The sequence below is a fragment of the Bolinopsis microptera genome, chromosome 6 (assembly GCF_026151205.1).
Source record: "Bolinopsis microptera isolate Bmic1 chromosome 6, MBARI_Bmic_1.0, whole genome shotgun sequence".
NCBI classification, from domain to species: Eukaryota; Metazoa; Ctenophora; class Tentaculata; order Lobata; family Bolinopsidae; genus Bolinopsis; species Bolinopsis microptera.
This window is the reverse complement of record NC_087077.1, coordinates 5,030,005-5,050,503: the sequence shown is the minus strand read 5'-3', so window position 1 is coordinate 5,050,503 and position 20,499 is coordinate 5,030,005. Positions and strand designations below refer to the sequence as shown.

The 20,499-nt window shown below is 39.6% G+C and overlaps 2 protein-coding genes across 3 annotated transcripts in view; both read right to left on the bottom strand.

The window, feature by feature from the left end:
• The window catches only part of LOC134816708 (serine/threonine-protein kinase Tao-like), a 585,630-nt gene that overhangs the window by 314,256 nt on the left and 250,875 nt on the right, over positions 1 to 20,499 (bottom strand). The window lies entirely within an intron of this gene.
• The window catches only part of LOC134816700 (uncharacterized), a 65,389-nt gene that overhangs the window by 4,816 nt on the left and 40,074 nt on the right, over positions 1 to 20,499 (bottom strand). For both annotated transcript variants that reach the window (XM_063825660.1, XM_063825659.1), the window contains exons 15-18: positions 16,281 to 16,391; positions 8,394 to 8,560; positions 7,745 to 7,956; positions 6,579 to 6,671 (exon numbers count right to left, since the gene is read on the bottom strand). In XM_063825660.1, the coding sequence (XP_063681730.1) occupies positions 6,579 to 6,671; positions 7,745 to 7,956; positions 8,394 to 8,560; positions 16,281 to 16,391 (583 nt within the window). The remainder of the gene's footprint in view (positions 1 to 6,578; positions 6,672 to 7,744; positions 7,957 to 8,393; positions 8,561 to 16,280; positions 16,392 to 20,499) is intronic.

Here is a 20,499-nt window from a genome sequence, read left to right as displayed (position 1 = left end):
ATGTGGTGAGATTTTTAGCGATCTCAAGGGCCAAATTCATCTGAATATACTGGCATCCAAAATTTCCTCCCAGTCGCTAGGAGGTGTTCAAGGAAAGTGTAAAAATACCACACAAATGCCACACCAAATTGTAAAAATGCCACACTTACAATATAAGTATAATTTCTGCATATCACATGTGCGTAACGAACAGAACCATTATTAGGGACAAAACCATTATTAGGCACGTTTCATAGAATTCGGGAATAAATAACTTAATTTCAGGTTAATTATAACTCATAACTCAATTACTGGATTACCCAATCGAGTTAAAGCTGTACAAATTAATTGTAGTCGTAATCAGACCTATACCAATTATCGGAAACTGCGAAAGAGGATGTATCAAATGTAGTCTGTTAAGTTATATTACAAACGGCAACCTGTTCCTCTTAGGTATGTACTGATGTGGTATAATTGGGTATGTACAATGTACTTGTGGTATGTACTTTGGTATGTACTGATGTGGTATAATTGGGTATGTACAATGTACTTGTGGTATGTACTTTGGTATGTACTGATGTGGACCAAGCGTTCTAAGAGCTCTTAGTCAACTCTAAGAACGCTTGGTCAAATCCACTTTATATTACTGTGATAAAGTTAGCGGCCCTGCACAAAAGTTTTAGTAGATTCCTGTTCCATCAATACATGAACATCACGTTATCAGTTGACTTAAAACTCAGTAATGAATAGGGTTGCCAACCGATATCGGCCGATAATTTGCCTAAGATCTTTATCGATTATCGCGATAATTCCCGAAAATTATCGCGATAATCAACCAATTTTTATTAGGGGAAAATAGCCTAAATTTAACATATTTTTCTTATCTGTTTCTTTGTTTGTCGTGTTAAACCCGACTGCTACCATAATTTGCAATGTAATGGTATGCTGACGTGCTATGTAGTCTGTAGTGTTTATAAATTTGCGGCATTAAGTAGGTAACTTGGAGGTTGTATGATCAGACGCAGTTATTCTGGTTTTTGATGCACAGAAAGGAACTCATACTGCAACAAGACTGCAAAACCTGTTCGAGTTTGCTGTGTGGTGTGTACATGTTGAAGAGATATGACCGGATAACTGATGCAGTGAACGAAGTTTTGGTTGACTCGAAGCTAGGTAATCTAATACGGAATACAGGATAGACTGAGTTAGACATCACTAAGATAAAGAGACAACAATCTCCCTCAACCTAGCAGAAGTGAATGTTCAGTTTATTGATAGCAAGCTGGAAGAGTCAAAAGATAGACTCACCACTTTCTCGAACCCTTCTTGATAGGCTACGTACACGATATGTCAAGAGATTAGAGAAAGAACCTTAACTTCGTATGATCGCTGGTAACGTTATATTCGGACCTCGGTATTCTAGCTGCAGATGCATATCAAGAATACAAAATGATCACTAAGTAAACCTTAGAACATTTGACGTTGAAATATGGGCTTATTAAAGGGCAATACCGATATTGCAATTGATTCTATAGAAAAGCATTAAGCAATTCTTTAGAAAATGATAAAGCCAACGATAATGCTATTAAAGTTTGCTATTTTTATCTTCAAAGTTCGAATTTAACCGATTTTTGGAAATTAAATTCAATTAATGATATCGTAACCATATAATGATGATTTAACAAGGTTAAAAAATATTACTTCTATTATCTTGACAAATTTATCGCCGATAACCGATATTATCGCGATAATTTTGAAAAAGTTATCGATTAATGATTATTGCGACTTAAAAAAAATTGTACCGATAATGGCAACGTGTCCGAACAAGATGACTTTTGCACTCTTTTGCATTTGCTTCACAACATCCCAATTCCAAATCAACATTCAACATCCTTATTAACAATGCTTCATGATATGTCCCGTTGTCTCTTTCCAAGCAATCAGAAATCAGCAATTTCCAAGAAATCCTGACTCTCCTGGAACTCATTTAAGTTACTACGTATACCCCTTGCCCGACACCCGTATCTAAATATTACCCTTGCAGTTGCCCGTTTCTTACCCTTGTTGATTTTATCCGACCCTGACATATGGGGGTAATTTGCCTTCTTCGAGCTGTAAATGAACCATCAGGCCAAGTAGACGTTTTCGTGATTATAAACTGTAAAACCTCTCTATACCGGGCCTTTCACGGTATAAAGCGTTACATATACCGAGTTTCGTGCACAACTCGGTCTGATTGTTGAGGAAAAGAAGAGGTCTGGTGTATCCATGGAGGTCTGTTTAGATTAGCACGATTGACAGTACAGAGAAGTTTTATTTATTACAAATGTGATTTCTTAACCCCACTGATTAATCATTGAAATCAATAAAATTATAGTACAGCAGGCTATCGGTTCGATCTTGAATGTACCTTTGGTGCAGTTTCTGTGAAAATCGATAAGGCTGTACTGTAATTAATTATGAAACTCTAATATCGTGTGGTTAACGTTTTTCAGTTTCAGACCTTTCCACTTAGTAATTCCTGAATACAAAAACCTGCCGAGATTTACTAAACTCTAACTACAAATATTGGTGATTTAAACGAAAAATTTAGAGTTTAAAAAATAATTATATTTTTCTCCACGTTTCATGCGATTTTATCACTTTTGGCGAAAATTATATTTCGAAATTTTTCAGTCTCTAAAAAATGTACGTGAAATATTTTCGAATTTTTTCTAAATGTGAAGAGGACCCCATTCTTCTCAAACTTTTAATGCAGTGTTTCGATGAAGTTAAACCAATAGTGTCATTCATGATCAATGACTCACTTGTCACTGGATAATGTCCGTCGAAGTGTCCAGAAACAGATGGACTTGACTACCACAATCTCCATGATGAACATCAAAGTGGTTATGTGTCAAACCATAGCTGCGAAACTGCAACCATTACTATTTACAATGATCTCCTTTGTATCAGTGACATAAAAAGCAAGGTTGTCCTCCTCTTTTTGGACCTTAGCGCTGCTTTTTAGTTTTTAAATCATCGATTCCTCCCTTTAAAACTACAAAAGGATTTTGGCTTTTACGGATTCTTCACAGTAACTATTGATAAATCAAGATCAAAGAGATGCTTCCTTAGAATTGGAGTCCCGCAAGGTTTAAGTCAAGGTTCAATTCTGTTTATACTTTACACAAAGAAGCTTAATCATATCGCAAAGCGACATGGATTTAACATCCACATGTACGTAGATGACACCCAACTTTACATAGAGTTTAACCCACTATTTCGAGATCTGTCAACAATCGAAGAGAGAATAACACATTGTTTTTAAGATATCAAGAGCTGGATGACCCAAAATAAACTTAAACTAAACCAAAACAAAACAGAAGCTCTTGTAGTACAGAGGGGGGGGGGGGGGGGGGCCAATGGCATAAAATGGCATAAATTGGAGACTTTTTCTATGGATAAAATGGAAAAACCCATGAGTAATTCTCCATTTTCTCCATTTTATGCCATGAATTTTGTCTTCGAAATTTCATCTTTAACACCATTTAACACCTAAATTGGACATCCTAACATGTTTATTTACGCTTACTAGGGGCGTAACAAGCTTATGAAAGCTCATAGTAGGCTACTAGATGCTTATACTAGGTTAGTAGAGGCACACTTCAGGCAAACTCATAATTACTCAATCCTAGTGTAAAGTTATTTCTACAGGCTACAGCAGGAGTGAGTAATAGGGGAGAGTAATAGGCACTGAGAAGTGAGACCTACATCCTCGACAGTCGAAACAAGCTCGCACTGCAAAGGGGAGGCCTGCCTTTCGAGATCGCATTACCAGGGGGAAGCCTCGAGTCCAAATTTGTGTATCGAGGGGTAGGTGCAGACTTCGATAAACCGAAAAACCAAAAAAATATTTTCGGCTTATAATGAAGAGGGTAGCATGAAACGTGGAGAAAAGTGGTTTTTAGAAAAACTTTGAAAAATTTTGACTTAGAAAATGTTCGGCCCGAGTCATTCTCGATACGTACCTCTCGTATCGAGAGCTCCCGATTCCGAGCTCGTGTTGCAAAGGGGAGGCCTGCCTTCCGAGATCGCATTACCAGGGGGAAGCCTCGAGTCCAAAATTGTGTACCGAGGGGTAATTTCTAAGTCAAATTTTTTCTGAAAACCGCTTTTCTCCACGTACGTTTCTCCACGTAACGTTTCATGCTACTATGTTCATTACTTGTCGAAAATATTTTTTCGGTTTTTCGAAGTCCACACCTTCCCCTCGATACACAATTTTGGACTCGAGGTAATGCGATCTCGGAAGGCAGGCCTCTCCTTTGCAACACGAGCTGGGAATCGGGAGCTCTCGATACGGGAGGTACGTATCGTAAATGACTCGGACCGAACATTTTCTAAGTCAACATTTTTCAAAGTTTTTCTGAAAACCACTTTTCTTCATGTTTCATGATACTCTGTTCATTATTGGCCGAAAATATCTTTTTAAAAAATAATTTTTCTCGAAATTCTAAATTTTTCAGGTTTTCAATGGCATAAAATGGCATAAAATGGCATAAAATGGCATAAAATGGCATAAAATGGCATAAAATGGCATAAAATGGCATAAAATGGCATAAAATGGAGACTATTTCTATGGAGAAAATGGAAAAACCTATGAGTAATTCTCCATTTTCTCCATTTATGCCATTGGCCCCCCCCCCCCAGTACAGACCATTGACCAAGAACAGTTACTCTTCATGTCCAGTCGATTCAATACAACTTGACAATGCAGCTAGGCTGACACTGTGGATGCATCCCACACAGTAAAAAGTTAAGATGTTCTCTTTGATCAATTTCTTTGATTCAATCATCAGTTGTTGCAACATTCATTTGAGGAACCTTCGAGTTATAGGCTCAAAGCTTAATTATGACCTAAAAGCACAGATCATCCACTGTTTGATCTTTTCAAAACTATATTATTGGAATGGACTTCTACGGTATACGGTTTACCTGATTTTCTCATGAAGAAACTCCAGAAGGTACAAAATTCCGGTGTTCGATTCTTGTTTGGTGGAAAAGCTATTAAAAAGTGGGACAATGTCGCCCCATTCCTGAAAAAGGTCCATTTTCTTCCAATAAGACAGCGAATAGATTATAAGATTGCTCTAACCGTGTTCAAATGCGTCAACAACATAGCTCCAGACTATATCACCAAATGCATTGACATAAAGAGTCAACATGTAGGCTGTACGTGTACTACGAAGTGAACAACACTATTTCCTCTTAAATGTTCCTCCTGTTTCAAATTATAGTAAAACTGATATGGGAGAAGTTTTCGTTTTCGGGATAAGTCAAAAGACAACTATATTTTGATATCGAAGCAATACAAGGGTTTGATTTGTAACTCAAAAGATTTTTGTCCGCTAGTTTTTTGTCAATTTAAGGCGCTATTACAAAACCATTGCGCATAAGAACTTTCTACGAAGAACTAATGAAAGATGAGTTTTAAAAGTTTGTGGAGTTCAGCACCTTTTAAAATTTCGTTGAGTGCGCTTTCCCAACTATGAGAATTTGTTCGAAGTTGCTATAAACTGGTGTGATGTTGAGGTGAGAAAAACTGTGTTAGTTTAGATGAAGCCGTCACGGAATGACAAATTAGATATCGATCAGAATACCGTCTGTAGAATTATATAAGAGTAATTAGTTAGTAATCATTCTCTACAAGGAGGTGTAAACTGCGTAACTTTGTTAGTTCATACGTTTCACAAACATACATCCAAAAAATACAAGTTTTATCGAATAAGCATGATATTAATGCAATCCGTGCAACCTGCTTGCCAATATTTTAGTCGCGACCTGTATTATATGCATCAACAATATCACATGATACAATCAATTAGTCACTGACGTCTGGGACTAAAAGATTTAGAACAATCCAGGGGACTGGTGAGGATTCAAATAAAGAGCCCCTAGATCTAGATCAGTCGAACTTTCTGCAATATCGGTGAAATTGGACAGCAAAAACGAGAGTGAATTTAACTGAAAAACATCACGAAACAAAATAATCAAACTCAAAGCTAAAACTAAGAAACATCGAATATCTATCAACGAAAAACAGGCCCCTTATAACTAATTTCAAACGATCAGTAAGCTTAATTTCTCGTTGGTTTCAAGTTTAGGGTCGAATTCACGCGTTAGCTTGGTGGTTATTCATTAAGTCGCACTGTCTCACGCGTTAGCGTGGTTCCGAGACTCTGTGAATTAGGGTTAGGTTTAGGGAAAATTCCCATAGCCAAATCCTAAACCCTAAACCCATTTTGCGCCGACAAATCTTCTCCGCCGTAAAGTCCAGATCCCGTAGTGTTTGCGACAGAAAATGGAGTATGGTTCCTCCCGCTCAACCAGCGGCTTCAATCTAAGGTTACCGCTGCATACAACAAATAATTAAATACGCGGGACTGCAAAGGCTGAACGATCTACTCGAATTTCCACAGTGGTTCACTAACTGGTTCGTACGTGTTAAAAGGTTTCGGCGAGCTCGAAATGATTACAACTATTAAGCTTCACTCCACATACAGCGGTCTGCGGTACCTAAATACTGAGAGATAATAAGAGTAAATGTGTCCACTTACTATAAGCCTCAGTGTAGGGCGGGGTACTGATGTAGGACTCTTGCGAGGGGGTGTTACTTCTCCTACTCCAACTAATCTCCTCCGTGCCTCCCCCTGACAGGTCATCACAATTAATAAGGGTCTTAATTACGTTAATTGTCTTATTAGTTTACCTAATTTATCAGGGTAAGATAGGACATCTATATTATATAAATCTCAATTTTGAATTTATATGTGACTCTCACCCTCATTGGACACGAGGCCAACAAACGTGTATCGAATTACGCACAAAGTTTATAATTTGGACGGTCATGAATGTAAACGAGATTAGAACGCTTTCCCCCATGCCTGCCATTAATTTTGTGGTGGAGGTTTTATTTCATGGGCATCAGCAGTGCGACACATTAACCCGCTTCACCGCAAACCTCCGATTTACCGCGGCTGTTTCCTTTCCCAAATTGAGTCCAGGGCTTATAGAAATTCTAACCATCAAAATTTACCGCTAAACCCGATTAACTTCGGCTGTTTACCTAACAGCTGCAGTAAATCAGAGTTTTACAATTGCAATAACGTACGAGGGCAAAGGAAAATACATGATTTAAAATGAGACACAGTACACAATAAGGGTGTGACGTTTCCTGCACAGTATTAGTATGTGTAGCACATCGTCACCATCTTGATGTGGATGAGGGAGCTATAAATGACGTCATCTCAAGAGAAAGGGGCCGGGGGGGGGGGGGGCCGGGGGGGGGGGGGGGGACGGGAGGAGGAGAGCAGATAGTGTACAAAATACGATGTCAATGAGTAACAGTCATGTCTAAAAACATAAAACGTAAAACTGTTAACTCAGTTTTAAAATATCTGGCTAAGCTATATTTTAAATAAAATAGTAAATGTAGTATATTTAGCCTCGCGTAAACTTAATTATTTACATATTATGTCAAAACTTACTTGCCTATTTAAATTTTGTATTTATCTATATCTTATATTGAACAATGTAGGTGAAGTTATTAGTGAACACCTCGTAAGATGAATTTATACGGGGTATGTGTTTGTTTGACAGTTATTGTATATCTTATCGCCTCTAATTCCAATTGCTAAAAGTATGTACAAATTCCTTAATTCTGCACGAAATTCCAGAAATATAGCATATTTTACAAATAACACGAAACTATTAACTGAATTACCTTGTACAGAGATAAAGGGAGAAGGAGGGAAGTTGCTGGGGTAGTTAATAGGACTACCATCAGCGGGGCTCATGCAGCTGGACATGGCAGCGGGGGACATGCAGCCCACAGTAGTCTGAGGCATGGAGTGTGTGGGGGTGGAGGGAGCGGAGGGCAGGGCTGGCTCTGTGGCGGACAGGGGCTTGTACCACTCGTTATCTACCACTCTCGGTCTGCAGGGGTAATGGTAGGTCATGTGACCAGTCGCGGTAAGTTAGAGGATTACAATTTCATGTGGATTGTGGATATTGTGTTATTATCTTATTATGAAACAACAAGCATGAAACACTCAACGCAATAAAATATTCAACAGGTTAAACAGTTTGCCCGAATACCACTCTCCTACCACCCCCACAGCAATGCCACTCTCCTACCACCCCCAGCAATACCACTCTACTACCACCCCAGCAATACCACTCTCCGACCACCCCCAGCAATACCACTCTACTACCACCCCCAGCGATGCCACTCTCCTACCACCCCCAGCGATGCCACTCTCCTACCACTACCAGCAATACCACTCTACTACCACCCCAGCAATACCACTCTACTACCACCCCCAGCAATACCACTCTCCTACCACCACCAGCAATACCACTCTCCTACCCACTTGATGATTTGATCAGTTCTGATCCAGTTCTCCTTGCACTCAGACCAAATGTAGGTGAACTTATTAAGTAGGATCTGATCCATTCCATCCACATCCTTATCTCCCACCCCCCACGATTTGTTGTTACACGATAATACGTTCAGGAACCGTGGCTTCGACTCCGAAACCTGATGGATGGTCATGGGTTTAATATTTTATTATTGTTAATTTATGACTATTTTATGTTCCAGAGCGAAATTTATGCATGAATATCTACCCAGGATCCTAATATATTTTTGGATATATTTGAGGTTGAGGGGCGTTCCAGAATTAAGGGAAAACATTAAACAACTATCGATTCTAACACTGAATGCCGATAAGAAAATTGTGCTTATCTCGAATCCAGCATATCCACATATTAGATATCCAAGCGCCAGTCAGGTTTATCGGCTTTTGGCATTAGATAGTAAGCATGAAAGAAGCAACGATAATACATTATCAGACAATACTACAGACAAACCCTGGTCGTCATACTGTCTAATAACTAATTTAAGTTACCACTAGTTCATAAAACGTACCACCTAACGATTTTGCAAGCACGTGCTCTACAAAACTAATCAATAGTTTTCCTAAAACGTTGGGTGAAATTCCCGCTTTTTAGAGTTAGACGAGTTTCCGTAGAATTAATTCCTCGACTTTTGACAGTGTAGGCCTTACACTGTGCTTTCAGCAATACTCATAACCACACACGGCGCGTGTGGAGTTATTTTATAATCGTATGTGGTTTTTCAAGCCGCCAAAGGCTATTCAGTCTGGTGTCTGACCCTAAAACAAAATCGTGATTCAATTAGTCTGCCACAGATGGCGGAAGTGCAGATCTTATAGAGCCAGAGGCAAGGAGAACAGTGGTATTCAGAGTTAAAATTTGCTCTTTTATTTTGGGTTGCCAAGCCAGCTATTCCTATGCAGGAAGATTCATCCGGGAAACCTTATCACTTATACCTTACAAGACTTTTTTGTGGCGGACCAATTTGCGACGACCGAAATTTTGGCGGTCCGAAAATATGGCGAAATTGAACAAAAACCGTCAAATTTCGGACGTCACAGAAAATAAGGGTATTTTTCATCATTTTTTGTGACAGTAAGCGGCAACTTGTACGAACACCGATGGGACAGTAAGACAACATTAAGACAACATTAAGACAACAATAAGACAACATTAAGACAACATTAAGACAACAATAAGACAACGTTAACGCAACAAACACCAATAAGACAACAAACGATAAGACAACATTAAGACAACATTAAGGCAACATTAAGGCAACATTAAAGCAAACATTAAGACAACATTAAGGCAACATTAAGACAACATTAAGGCAACAATAAGACAACAATAAGACAACAATAAGACAAGATTAAGACAACAAACACCGATAAGACAACAAAATAGGATAAAATATTAAGACAACATTAAGACAACATTAAGACAACAAACTCAATTAAGACAACATTAAGACAACATTAAAACAACAAACTCATTTAAGACAACATTAAGACAACAAACTCGTTTAAGACTACATTAATGCAACAAAATGTTTAGAATATGTAATATACGGCCGTGATTTCATTGCCGCAGTACACAGATTTTTGAAATTATCTGTTAAGATACTTTGGACTGCTAGTTAAAAGTCGGAAATTTAAATTGATGCTTAATTGATTTAAATGAAATAACTGGTTTACAATATAATGATGATAAATTGATACTGAAATAACTGGTTTACAATATAGAATAAAACAAATATCTTAATAACGAGTTTTAGGCTTTAGGGCGTTTCCTTGAGCATAAAGGCGTGTTAGGTCTCTATGTTTTCTGTTGCAGATATCTTTTGCCGCTGGGTATACGGTTTGGAGCGTTACTTTACGTAGCTGCAGGAACGAGCTCTCAAGGGATTGTCTGTCCACGAGTGCTGCTTCTGCAATGCACCTTTTTCTGTAGAAGTGCGATCGACAAATGCCTCTTTCTTCTAGGACTGTTGAAAGAGATTTCCCGTTGATGGTCAAGTTGAGTATTGTCCTGTATTCAACCAAAGCTCCGTCAATGCTGATGTTCCTCACTCGTGTCCGACGAGCTGCTGGAGGAGGTGGTGTATTTGGGGCTGCGGGAGGAGGGGTCGCCGGAGCTGCAGGAGGAGGGGTCACTGGAGCTGCTGGAGGAGGGGTCACTGGAGCTGCTGGAGGAGGGGTCGCTGGAGCTGCTGGAGGAGGGGTCGCTGGAGCTGCTGGAGGGGTCGCCGGAGCTGCGGGAGGAGGGGTCGCCGGAGCTGCGGGAGGAGGGGTCGCCGGAGCTGCTGGAGCTGCTGGAGGAGGGGTTGCTGGAGCTGCTGGAGGAGGGGTTGCTGGAGCTGCTGGAGCTGCAGGAGGTGGCGGGGAAGCAGGATTGGATGCAGTTGAGGAAGTGGATGGAGCAGAAGACAGTCTAGGAGCTGGGGGAGGAATGCCAGGGAGGTTGAGTCGAGGTCGACGTGAAAGAGAGGTAGTAGGTCTAGAAGGGCGAGATGTTGAGGATGCATGAGCAAGGCAAGGGTCGATAGTAAGGATAATCTGATGGGTAAGAGGTTCATCAGAGTAGCCACTTCTGGCAAGAAGGACGCAACTGGAGCATTTGAGTGAAGGAAGAGAAGGAGCGATGTAACTTGTCCTAGGACAGGAGGTCGCGACGTGTCCAGTAGAAGCACAATGGGCACACTTCGGTGCAGGAGTAGGTCGGCTGTAACGGGTTCCTCGTCTAGTAACCATAGCAGTTGTACAAAAGTCAGATGGATGTGATTAGTAAACGATTCAGATAACTGATATCGACTGTGAGTTCCATTCGTTTATATACTATATAACTACTGTTATGTCACATCTTGTTAGCGAGATCACTTCTCCTGGATCGCGTCATCACCATGGCTCACGTGACTTTAAATGACATCTGGCTCACTCAACTTTTTACGATGCATCACATGTCAAATCACCTCAGATAATAATGTAACATCTTGTTAGCGATTCTCAGATCGCAGCTTGTAATTGTACAGTTCACGTCATGACCAGATCGTGTGGTATTAATGAGGGCCGTTGTTCGTGTTCTTATGGAATGTGGTATTAATCGAACAGTTCACGTCATGACCAGATCGTGTGGTATTAATGAGGGCCGTTGTTCGTGTTCTTATGGAATGTGGTATTAATCGAACAGTTCACGTCATGATTAGATCGTTTGGTATTAATGAGGCCGATGTTCGTGTTCTGCTCACGTGACAAATAGTATTAATAGAGGCCATCAAACCAACACTTTATCTAACGATACAACATGAACTCCCTTCCCTCCTACGAAGAGCTAAGACGCGGATCACTATCATCGGAAACGGAATGTCTACAGTACTGCTTGGATATCGGAATGCTGCGACCTTTCCAAACTTGTGAAGAGTGCAACAACTTTATGACCTTGAAGAAATGCCCAACGAGCAAGTACACAGACGGCTACTGCTGGCAGTGTTCAGACACTTCTTCAGACATCGACCACTTCTGCTCAGTGAGAACCGGGAGTATCCTCCACAAACGCAAGCTACCCTTCTCCGTATTCCTCCACATCATCTGGCTGTTCTGCAACCGACTGAGTGTCTGCGACGTAGCACGGATCATAACCATCAGCACCGGCTGTGTACGGTCCATCTTCTCCTCGATCCGAAATTGCATGCTTGAAGACCTGTTCGACAACGGTGCACGTAGAAAGATTGGTGGGGTCGGCTGTATAGTGGAGATTGACGAATCCAAATTCGGTAAACGAAAATATAACAGAGGTCGACGTGTAGTCGGAAAATGGGTGCTGGGTGGGTTCTGTAGGACTACTGGCGAATGCTTCTTAGTGGAGTGTACCGGCAATCGACGCGATCACAACACCCTAATCACACTCATCAAGGAGCACGTTCTACCGGGTACAACTATTCTCACCGACAAGTGGAAAGGTTATAACGCCCTGCAACACCACGGATTTCCTCATCAAGTTGTCAACCATAGTCGAGGATTTGTGGACCCGGTCACTGGTGTTCACACCAACAGCTGCGAAGGGATGTGGTTCCACGCTAAGAACCACATGCGAAGAGGAACCGGTCGTACCCGAACGGATTCAGCAGCCATGACTGTAGCCTTGTCAGAATTTATGTGGTGTAAGCGATACGGACTGACAAGAGACAACGCCTCCGTGAGGAAAGCCTTCAACCAAGATATCCCAGCCCTATTCAGAAGAATTTTTGATTAATTTATTGCTCTGTAGATTTGTATTACCTGATAAATAATGAGACCTAATTATTTCATTTTCAGAGTTTAAGTCACAATTTCGTATTACTCTAACTCAGTTGATGAAGTAAAATATAATTTGACAAAGTAAAATATATTCGAAGAAATAGTGTTATACTGTTATACATAATTTGTTGTCTTAAACGAATTTGTTGCTTTAATGTTGTCTTAATGTTGCCTTAATGATGCCTTAATGTTGTCTTAATGTTGTCTTATCGTTTGTTGTCTTATTGGTGTTTGTTGCGTTAATGTTGTCTTAATGTTGTCTTATTGGTGTCTTAATGTTGTCTTATCGTTTGTTGTCTTATTGGTGTTTGTTGCGTTAATGTTGTCTTAATGTTGTCTTATTGGTGTCTTAATGTTGTCTTATTTTTGTGTTAATGTGTCTTATTGGTGTCTTAATGTTGTCTTATTGTTGTCTTAATGTGTCTTAATGTTGTCTTACTGTCCCATCGGTGTTCGTACAAGTTGCCCAGTAAGCAGTAAGGAAATTTCTGAAATTCGGTAAAATCATGTTCAAACTTAGTCTGTATTAAGACTGTAAGACTTTTATGTTAGCACATACATGTATTTTAATGCAAATTTAAACTGTATTGCTTGACATTCAATTCGTCATTGGTGTGGTGATAATTTGTCCCAAGATGCCAGAATTTATTTATTTATTTTACTTTTTAGAAACAAAATAAAGCAGTGAAGGCACAGTCATTGAAATAAGCTAAAAGATAATGCGACGGATTCTATTACGACGACCAAAATTTTGGCGGTCCGAAAATATGGCGAAATTTTCGGAAAACCGCCACATTTCGTACGTTATAAATATGTCTTGTAAGGTACTTTAATTTATAATAATTTAATCATGATTAGATTTAAAGGCCAGAAAACAGATTATATGGCCGTTGGTGGCCTGGCAGATCACATACGATCAGGAAATATCTCCACACAGCACACGTACGGCTATATCAAAAGTCAAAAGTCAGGGAAAAATTCAACGGGAGTATATATTTACTCAAAAGCAACTCCAAACTCCTACAAGTCCCTACAAAATAAGCATTATGTTAGTCTACGACTCTTCTACAGCCTCCACACTCCAGAGTAGGTAATATTCAACATAAATGAATATAAACTAGCGGAATGAGACACTTGATAATATTTTAACACCGGCAAGAAATATAAGCGTGATTCATGACCGGCCATGCAATGGCCAATGAACATGCTTACTTCACGTGAAGCTAATTCGATTTAAGAGAAAATAATGACCGCATATTTATCACGGAGAAATATTAAACTTGAGCTGCCAAGACATGATAACGAATCAAAAGTGTAGTATGAGGTGCAAAGAGAGGATGGTTTTAAAACCGACTACACAGATCAACAGTGTAAAATATTCATCATCACCTATAGCAGTGTAGATCGGTGACCACAAAAGAATGCCACAACACAGTCTTAAAGTTGTATATTTCCTAAACCCTCATGAGATAATGTAAGCAAGGGGCGAAACTAGAGCTATATATCAAAACAATAGATTTGTATAATTATTTATAGATTTAGATCCAATATTACCCATTCTAGACTGGTGATCAAAGGGTTACAACCCTGGCTATAACCAGGGTGGTAACACCTATACTAGTATTGCTAGTCTAGAAAGACAAAATCACGCTACCAGGATGGCCACACCCTGGTAAAATTTTAAACAATACCAGGCTGGTACTACCTCGCCTCTTGATCGCGTGATCGTCAGATTAGAGTGTACAGAGTGATAGGTAGGAAGTGATTGTTACCCCCCCTGGTTAATTCTTGCACGTGCTTATCACGTGGGTGGTAGTAGCAAGCAGGTAATTGTATATATTATTGGAAAGAACTCTATACTAGCCCCTCACCATGCTAATAGGCTGACAGTCAGACTGGTAATACCCCAGCATTACCAGTTTAGAAAAATAATCGAGCAGCCTATTACCACACTGGTAATTAAAGCCAAGCTGGTAACCCATACTATTAGTGTTACCACTGTAGATGGGATCTTAACAGCCAGCTAATAGCCCTCTAACGGCGTTACACTTACTTAGAATGTAAGAACAGCTTGGACTGCTGAACTGGAGCATGTATTTCTAAATTCGCGACCTAATATTAAGCGTATTGGCCTATTTACTAGCTATATATCAGTCGGACCATTTTACAGCGACAACAATTTACAGCGATACCGAAGTGCATAATGTTACACAATATAACCACAAAATAGTTTATATTAGACAAACACCAGAGCAAAAATAGATATGATCCCGCTGGCTCGTGACTAATAAAATCATGCTACGCGACTTATTAAATCATTCATACGTGAAATGGAGATCGCTTCCCTCAAAGATAATCAACAGGTAACAGACAGTTAACCTATGTCATGTGACTGGAAGAGGAGATCTCTGATGGAATATGTGACAGCTCAAAATGTTTATAAACTTGATAAATCAATCAAAAAATCCTAGCGCTGTGGAAAATAACTTTAATCGTGGACAGTCAATGGACGCTCAATTTTAAATTCCGACGTGAACAAATAGCGAAGCTTGGAGTACTTTACCAGGGAAGTGACCCGGGAAGTGACCAGGGAAGTGCCAATGAGAAGCGATTATTATGTCACGTGACTACCAATGCTTATTGAGTGAGCACGAGCTGGTTGGAAAACCACCTGCGATTGTACTTTGTAGGCAGCCGAAATCGTCCCAAAATGAAGTTTGAGTTGTCTCATGTGAACTGGACTACACCGGCTGGATTCTATTTATTAAACTTTTTCCACCTAGCATATCAGAATGTAAAATATTGCAAAAAATAGATTTGCTCGAGCACGGTAGCTGAAAACAAATCAGGAGGAACGATCAGCGATGAGGGTAACAGAAACTGCAATAAACTGTTCTATGGTGATGTTCCAAAATTAAACAGAAGCCCGACCTTTGAGGGTATAGACTTTAGGTTAGACATAAGACCTTAACCTCAGGGTTTAGCTATTAGTAAAAGTTAGGGTAAACTACACAAAAATCAGCTGAACTGACTAGTGACTATAGGAATATTTCCGGGGCTCGTAATTACAGCAGACTGCTCTAAGTCCGATTAAAGAAATAGGTGAATTAAACTTTGTCAAAGGGGTGTCTGGCAAATACCAAATATCCCGTAGAATAAAGAAACTACCAATGGAATCATGATTACGATACATTTTTCACCGTACCGTAATAACTATTGACCTGGATATTTGAAAAATAAGCGGAGTATATTGGCCGGACAACAGTACCAGTACCAGCACCAGCACCAGCACCAGCACCAGTACCAGTACCAGTACCAGTACCAGTACCAGTACCAGTACCAGTACCAGTACCAGTACCAGCACCAGTACCAGTACCAGTACCAGTACCAGTACCAGTACCAGTACCAGTACCAGTACCAGTACCAGTACCAGTACCAGCACCAGTACCAGTACCAGTACCAGCACCAGTATAACACACTATGTAGTATGTAAGCGCACTAATTAAAAGTAAAAGTTTTACAGCAATAATAAGGTAAAGTAAAAGTATTACTCCTAAAATGACTAACCCGAATAACCGCTCCAGAAGTAGCAGGTCCGAGTTTAGAGAGGATACTCTGAGCCTCCGCTTTGGAGAGCAGACAGATCCGCCCGTCCCTCCAGTGTTTCTTCAGTGGGTTCTGAAATTTAAACAATCAGTCATCTGTCAAATATCTTAAATTGCATACAACTGACTTTTTAGTCTGGAAAAAAATCTAACACGTCTAATATGGTGGCTGCGGTCCTAAATGATACTATAATCGTATTTCCTCGTGCAGAATTCAATCGTAATGTGTTTACTGCTAACAGGTTGCCCATATACATTTTTTTCTAAAACAAAAATTGTCAAAAAGGGAACTAATAAAGGATTCTTGTGGAATGTGGATCGTAAACAAACTAATTGAGATGAGTACCTACTACTTGCAATAACTGAATTAATTTCCAAAATTTCAGACCCCCATCCTATTTTTGGCTAATATTGTGTAGAAAATGCACTCGCAAACTTTGCCAACACCTTCCCCACACTCATACATTGCTTAATGCTTATGTAAGTTATGAAATATATATATTAAAATATACCTTGTGATAATAATAAACCTTCCGAGATCATCATTCTACTGTTCGTTACGAAGAAGGATTTACAAATTTCCGTTTATAGAGAACAATGGGAACAATGACAAATTTATTTATATTGTAGAAATGTCATTTATTATTTTATTAATAAGTGCAACTTTTGTTTCATTATCTGCTCGTCTCTTAATCTCTTAGTCTCTTATTTTGAATGATCTGCCCATTGATAAATTGTCTGCTTTCACACTAATTTATTGCTAATCATGGATCGTTTTTAAAACGTCCTGCACCATCCAATCTTAGCAGTAGTTTGCCGGCTCCTGAAAAGCCAAAGTTTTAGACAAGAGGATATTTCGGCTGCATTTAGAGCTGAGGAATTTAGTTTCTCCCTTTACGGAAGTTGAGGAAAACTGTTCTGTAAGCCGTGTAATTACTCGTTCGTTCTTATAGATAGCATTATTAACATAGCCCCATGTAGTAATGTTTGAGCAGCTTTCCAATACAGAAAGGCCTACCTAATTGAATAGAACTCGCCCCACATTTCGCAAATATTCACTGTACTCAAACCACACTATGCACAAAATTTGCCGCAAATTAAGCTATTTTAGACATGTGTGGGATCGCACTTGTCGCTAAATTTTTCCCGCACTCATATGTTTCTTCTGTCCTTTAGTCTTTTAGTACCTACCAACGCTAATTCAACGCCTGAATAGTAGGGTAAAATAAAATGTGTTCTCATGTGTAACACATGCACATGTTACACATTGTGTTCGCTCTCTCTTTTCAATTTCAATCAATTATTCGAGTAAAAAAATCGTAACCGTTTTCATACATATAAAAAAGTTTTATCCAAATAATCGGGTATCTGCGGTCGTAATTGATACTGTAATTCAGCTTTGTAATGCTGAGCCAGGATTTTTTTTCAGTATTGGAGTTTGGAGACTAAATAGGCTAAATAAAGCTTCTTTTACAGGAAATTTCTGACATTGTTCTTGATAGAGTGAGTGCTTAAAATATCAGTGAATCTATTCAAAAGAAAAAAATCAGAAATTTTCTTGAAAGAATCATCAAATGAGGCCCAGTGCAATGATTGCTATTATTACAATAAATCCTAAAAAGATGAACGACAAACTGATGTAAAGGTTCAAAACCTCGTACTTTATCAAGATTAACTTAGTCTTTTAGTCATTGACGAAAACAACTTCCCGAACAAGATTATTCTTCGCTTCTCCTGGAGTTGGCCAAAAATCAAAATCGCAAGGTCAACAAGAATTGCGCCCGTTGTTTCGTTTTGGCGGACGCTAGATTTCCGTTCACTATAACTATATAAAGCTACAATCAGCTCACTTCATAAAAATAATATTGATACACGTCAGTACACAATACTACGCATGCCACGTACAAATTGGGCTTATAGTTATAACCTAATACTATACATTGCATAGTATACATTAAAATACACTCGCGCCGCGCATTCATTGACAGGCTAGCTATATCATATATACATCACATCTCCGCAAGCAATACTCGCGCGCTGCACTGCGCGCTAGTTGTCATGGTAACGGACGGAAGTAAGGACAGATGACAACATATTCAGACCCACCTACTGATATATCTCCAAAATCCACGTTTTTCTGCAAAAAAGTCCATTCGTAACCTTTCACTATTGCCTTTTTACAAAAGGGTGAACGGAAAAAATACACGTACGTACGGGAAAACAGCTGTTGGAAGAGTTACTGCAGAAAATAAAGTAAGATTGCTATTGATCCTATGATAGGTTAAAACTATATCACGTGAGAGCGGAGAGGAAATAATGGTTATTTTGGTTAACTTATTGATCCCAGTAATTGTCACTTACTTTGTTGAGTTCATCCGTGGTGCCGGAAGGGTCATCAGATATCTAACCACCTGGATGGCGAGTAGTCAACCAGTGAGTTTTACCAACTGCAACTGTAGCCGGCGACCGGAGGGTTGTCCGGTATCAAAGCAAGAAAGTTCGACAAACTACACTTAAACATGTCAAAGGATGTATCAGCCTTTACTGTGTGAGGCACCTTGTTCCACAGCTTCGGTCCTTGAACTGCAAAAGATCTGTCGTACAGTGACTGGTTGCGTAAGGAACTTGACTTTGACTATGAGGGTATGATAGCTACATCACCGTGTCTTGGGGACACCTTGAACTTGATATCACAGCAGTTTGGTACCACATTATGGAGAATCTTCCACATCATCAGGATGATAGACCTCTCCGATCCCGTCTGCGCTGTAGAGACATCAATTTAAGCTGTGCGAATCTTTCCCAATAGTTGAGATGCTGAAGACCGCCAAAACGACTGGTGACAGTTCTTTGCACCCATTCTATCAGCTTTATTTCAGTCACCTTGGTAGGGCTCCAGAGTGGGCAGCAATACTCCAGTAGGCTTCTTATTAGTGACTTGTAGAGAGTAGTCATTACGGTCTTGTCACGAGTTTTGAAGACACTGAATACCCAAGATAACGTGCTCCTTGATTTGGATACCATGTTGCCGATATGTGTCGACCAGCTAAGATCAATTGAAACCATAAATCCAAGATCTCGGACGTTCTCGACAGGGTAAAGCATGTCCTGACTGGATATTTTGTAGCGCAGGGTTTTGGCAAAGAAGGGTAGTTCGGGGAATGAGCTCTTACTGTTATGGAGGTGATTTAACAGCTCGAACTTTTGCTCGTGAAGCTTCATGTTGTTGCTACGTGACCAGTCAAGAATCTTATAGAGATCTTCTTGTAACGACTGACAGTCTTCAAAACAGCCAATCTGTTTGGAGACTCTAGTATCATCAGCGAAACAACTCACCCTAGATGAAACCACGACTTGTTCTAGATCATTGATGAACAAGATAAAGAGAAGCGGCCCAAAAACGCTTCCCTGAGGAACACCACTTAAGACTTTTGCGATATCCATGTGAACTCCACTCACATCACAGGAAGATACAAAGAAACTCCGACTGTTACGACCTCAAGTTGTGCAAGTTATTCGATGATTTGCAGGTCATATGTTAGAAATCCCTGGTCTTTAACAAAATTTAGCAAACATTTAATAAAAACTTACAAACGACCAACAAAACATTAGTAAACGCGGAAATTCAAAACCTCTTTAACACGTTCACATCTTTCGTAGGGGGATAAATATAATCTACACATATTACAGTCCAGCAAATAATCTTTACCCAAGGACACTGGAAAGTTAGTGGGTATAGTGAAAATGGAGACCAGCTGCTGGCTGTCGTCTGATAGAACAATGTAACCCTCATTAGCCACAATCGGTTCTTTGCTACCTGCACTGCCCACACAATATTACATCCTTTGTCCTTTTGTACTCTGATACTCTATTTACGAGACAAAGAGCCTTGTTTCGCTTACGGTATGTAAAAGAATCTAGCCCACTTCGAACAAAATTCATTCGGTTTAACTACCAAATGATGACATATTTTCATTACTGGGCTTACATTACAAAGTATTTTTTCCCCTGTACTACTACTTATACTCCTGCACAAAATTTTCCGTCAGCCTGTTGGAGCGGGCTTTTTCTTTTCTCACTGGGAGGCTAGCCCCTCTATCGAGAATCTATTACCAACAAACTATTATCAAAATTTTCTCAAACAAATTCGATTTCTCAAGACACTTTTCCCAGAAAAAATT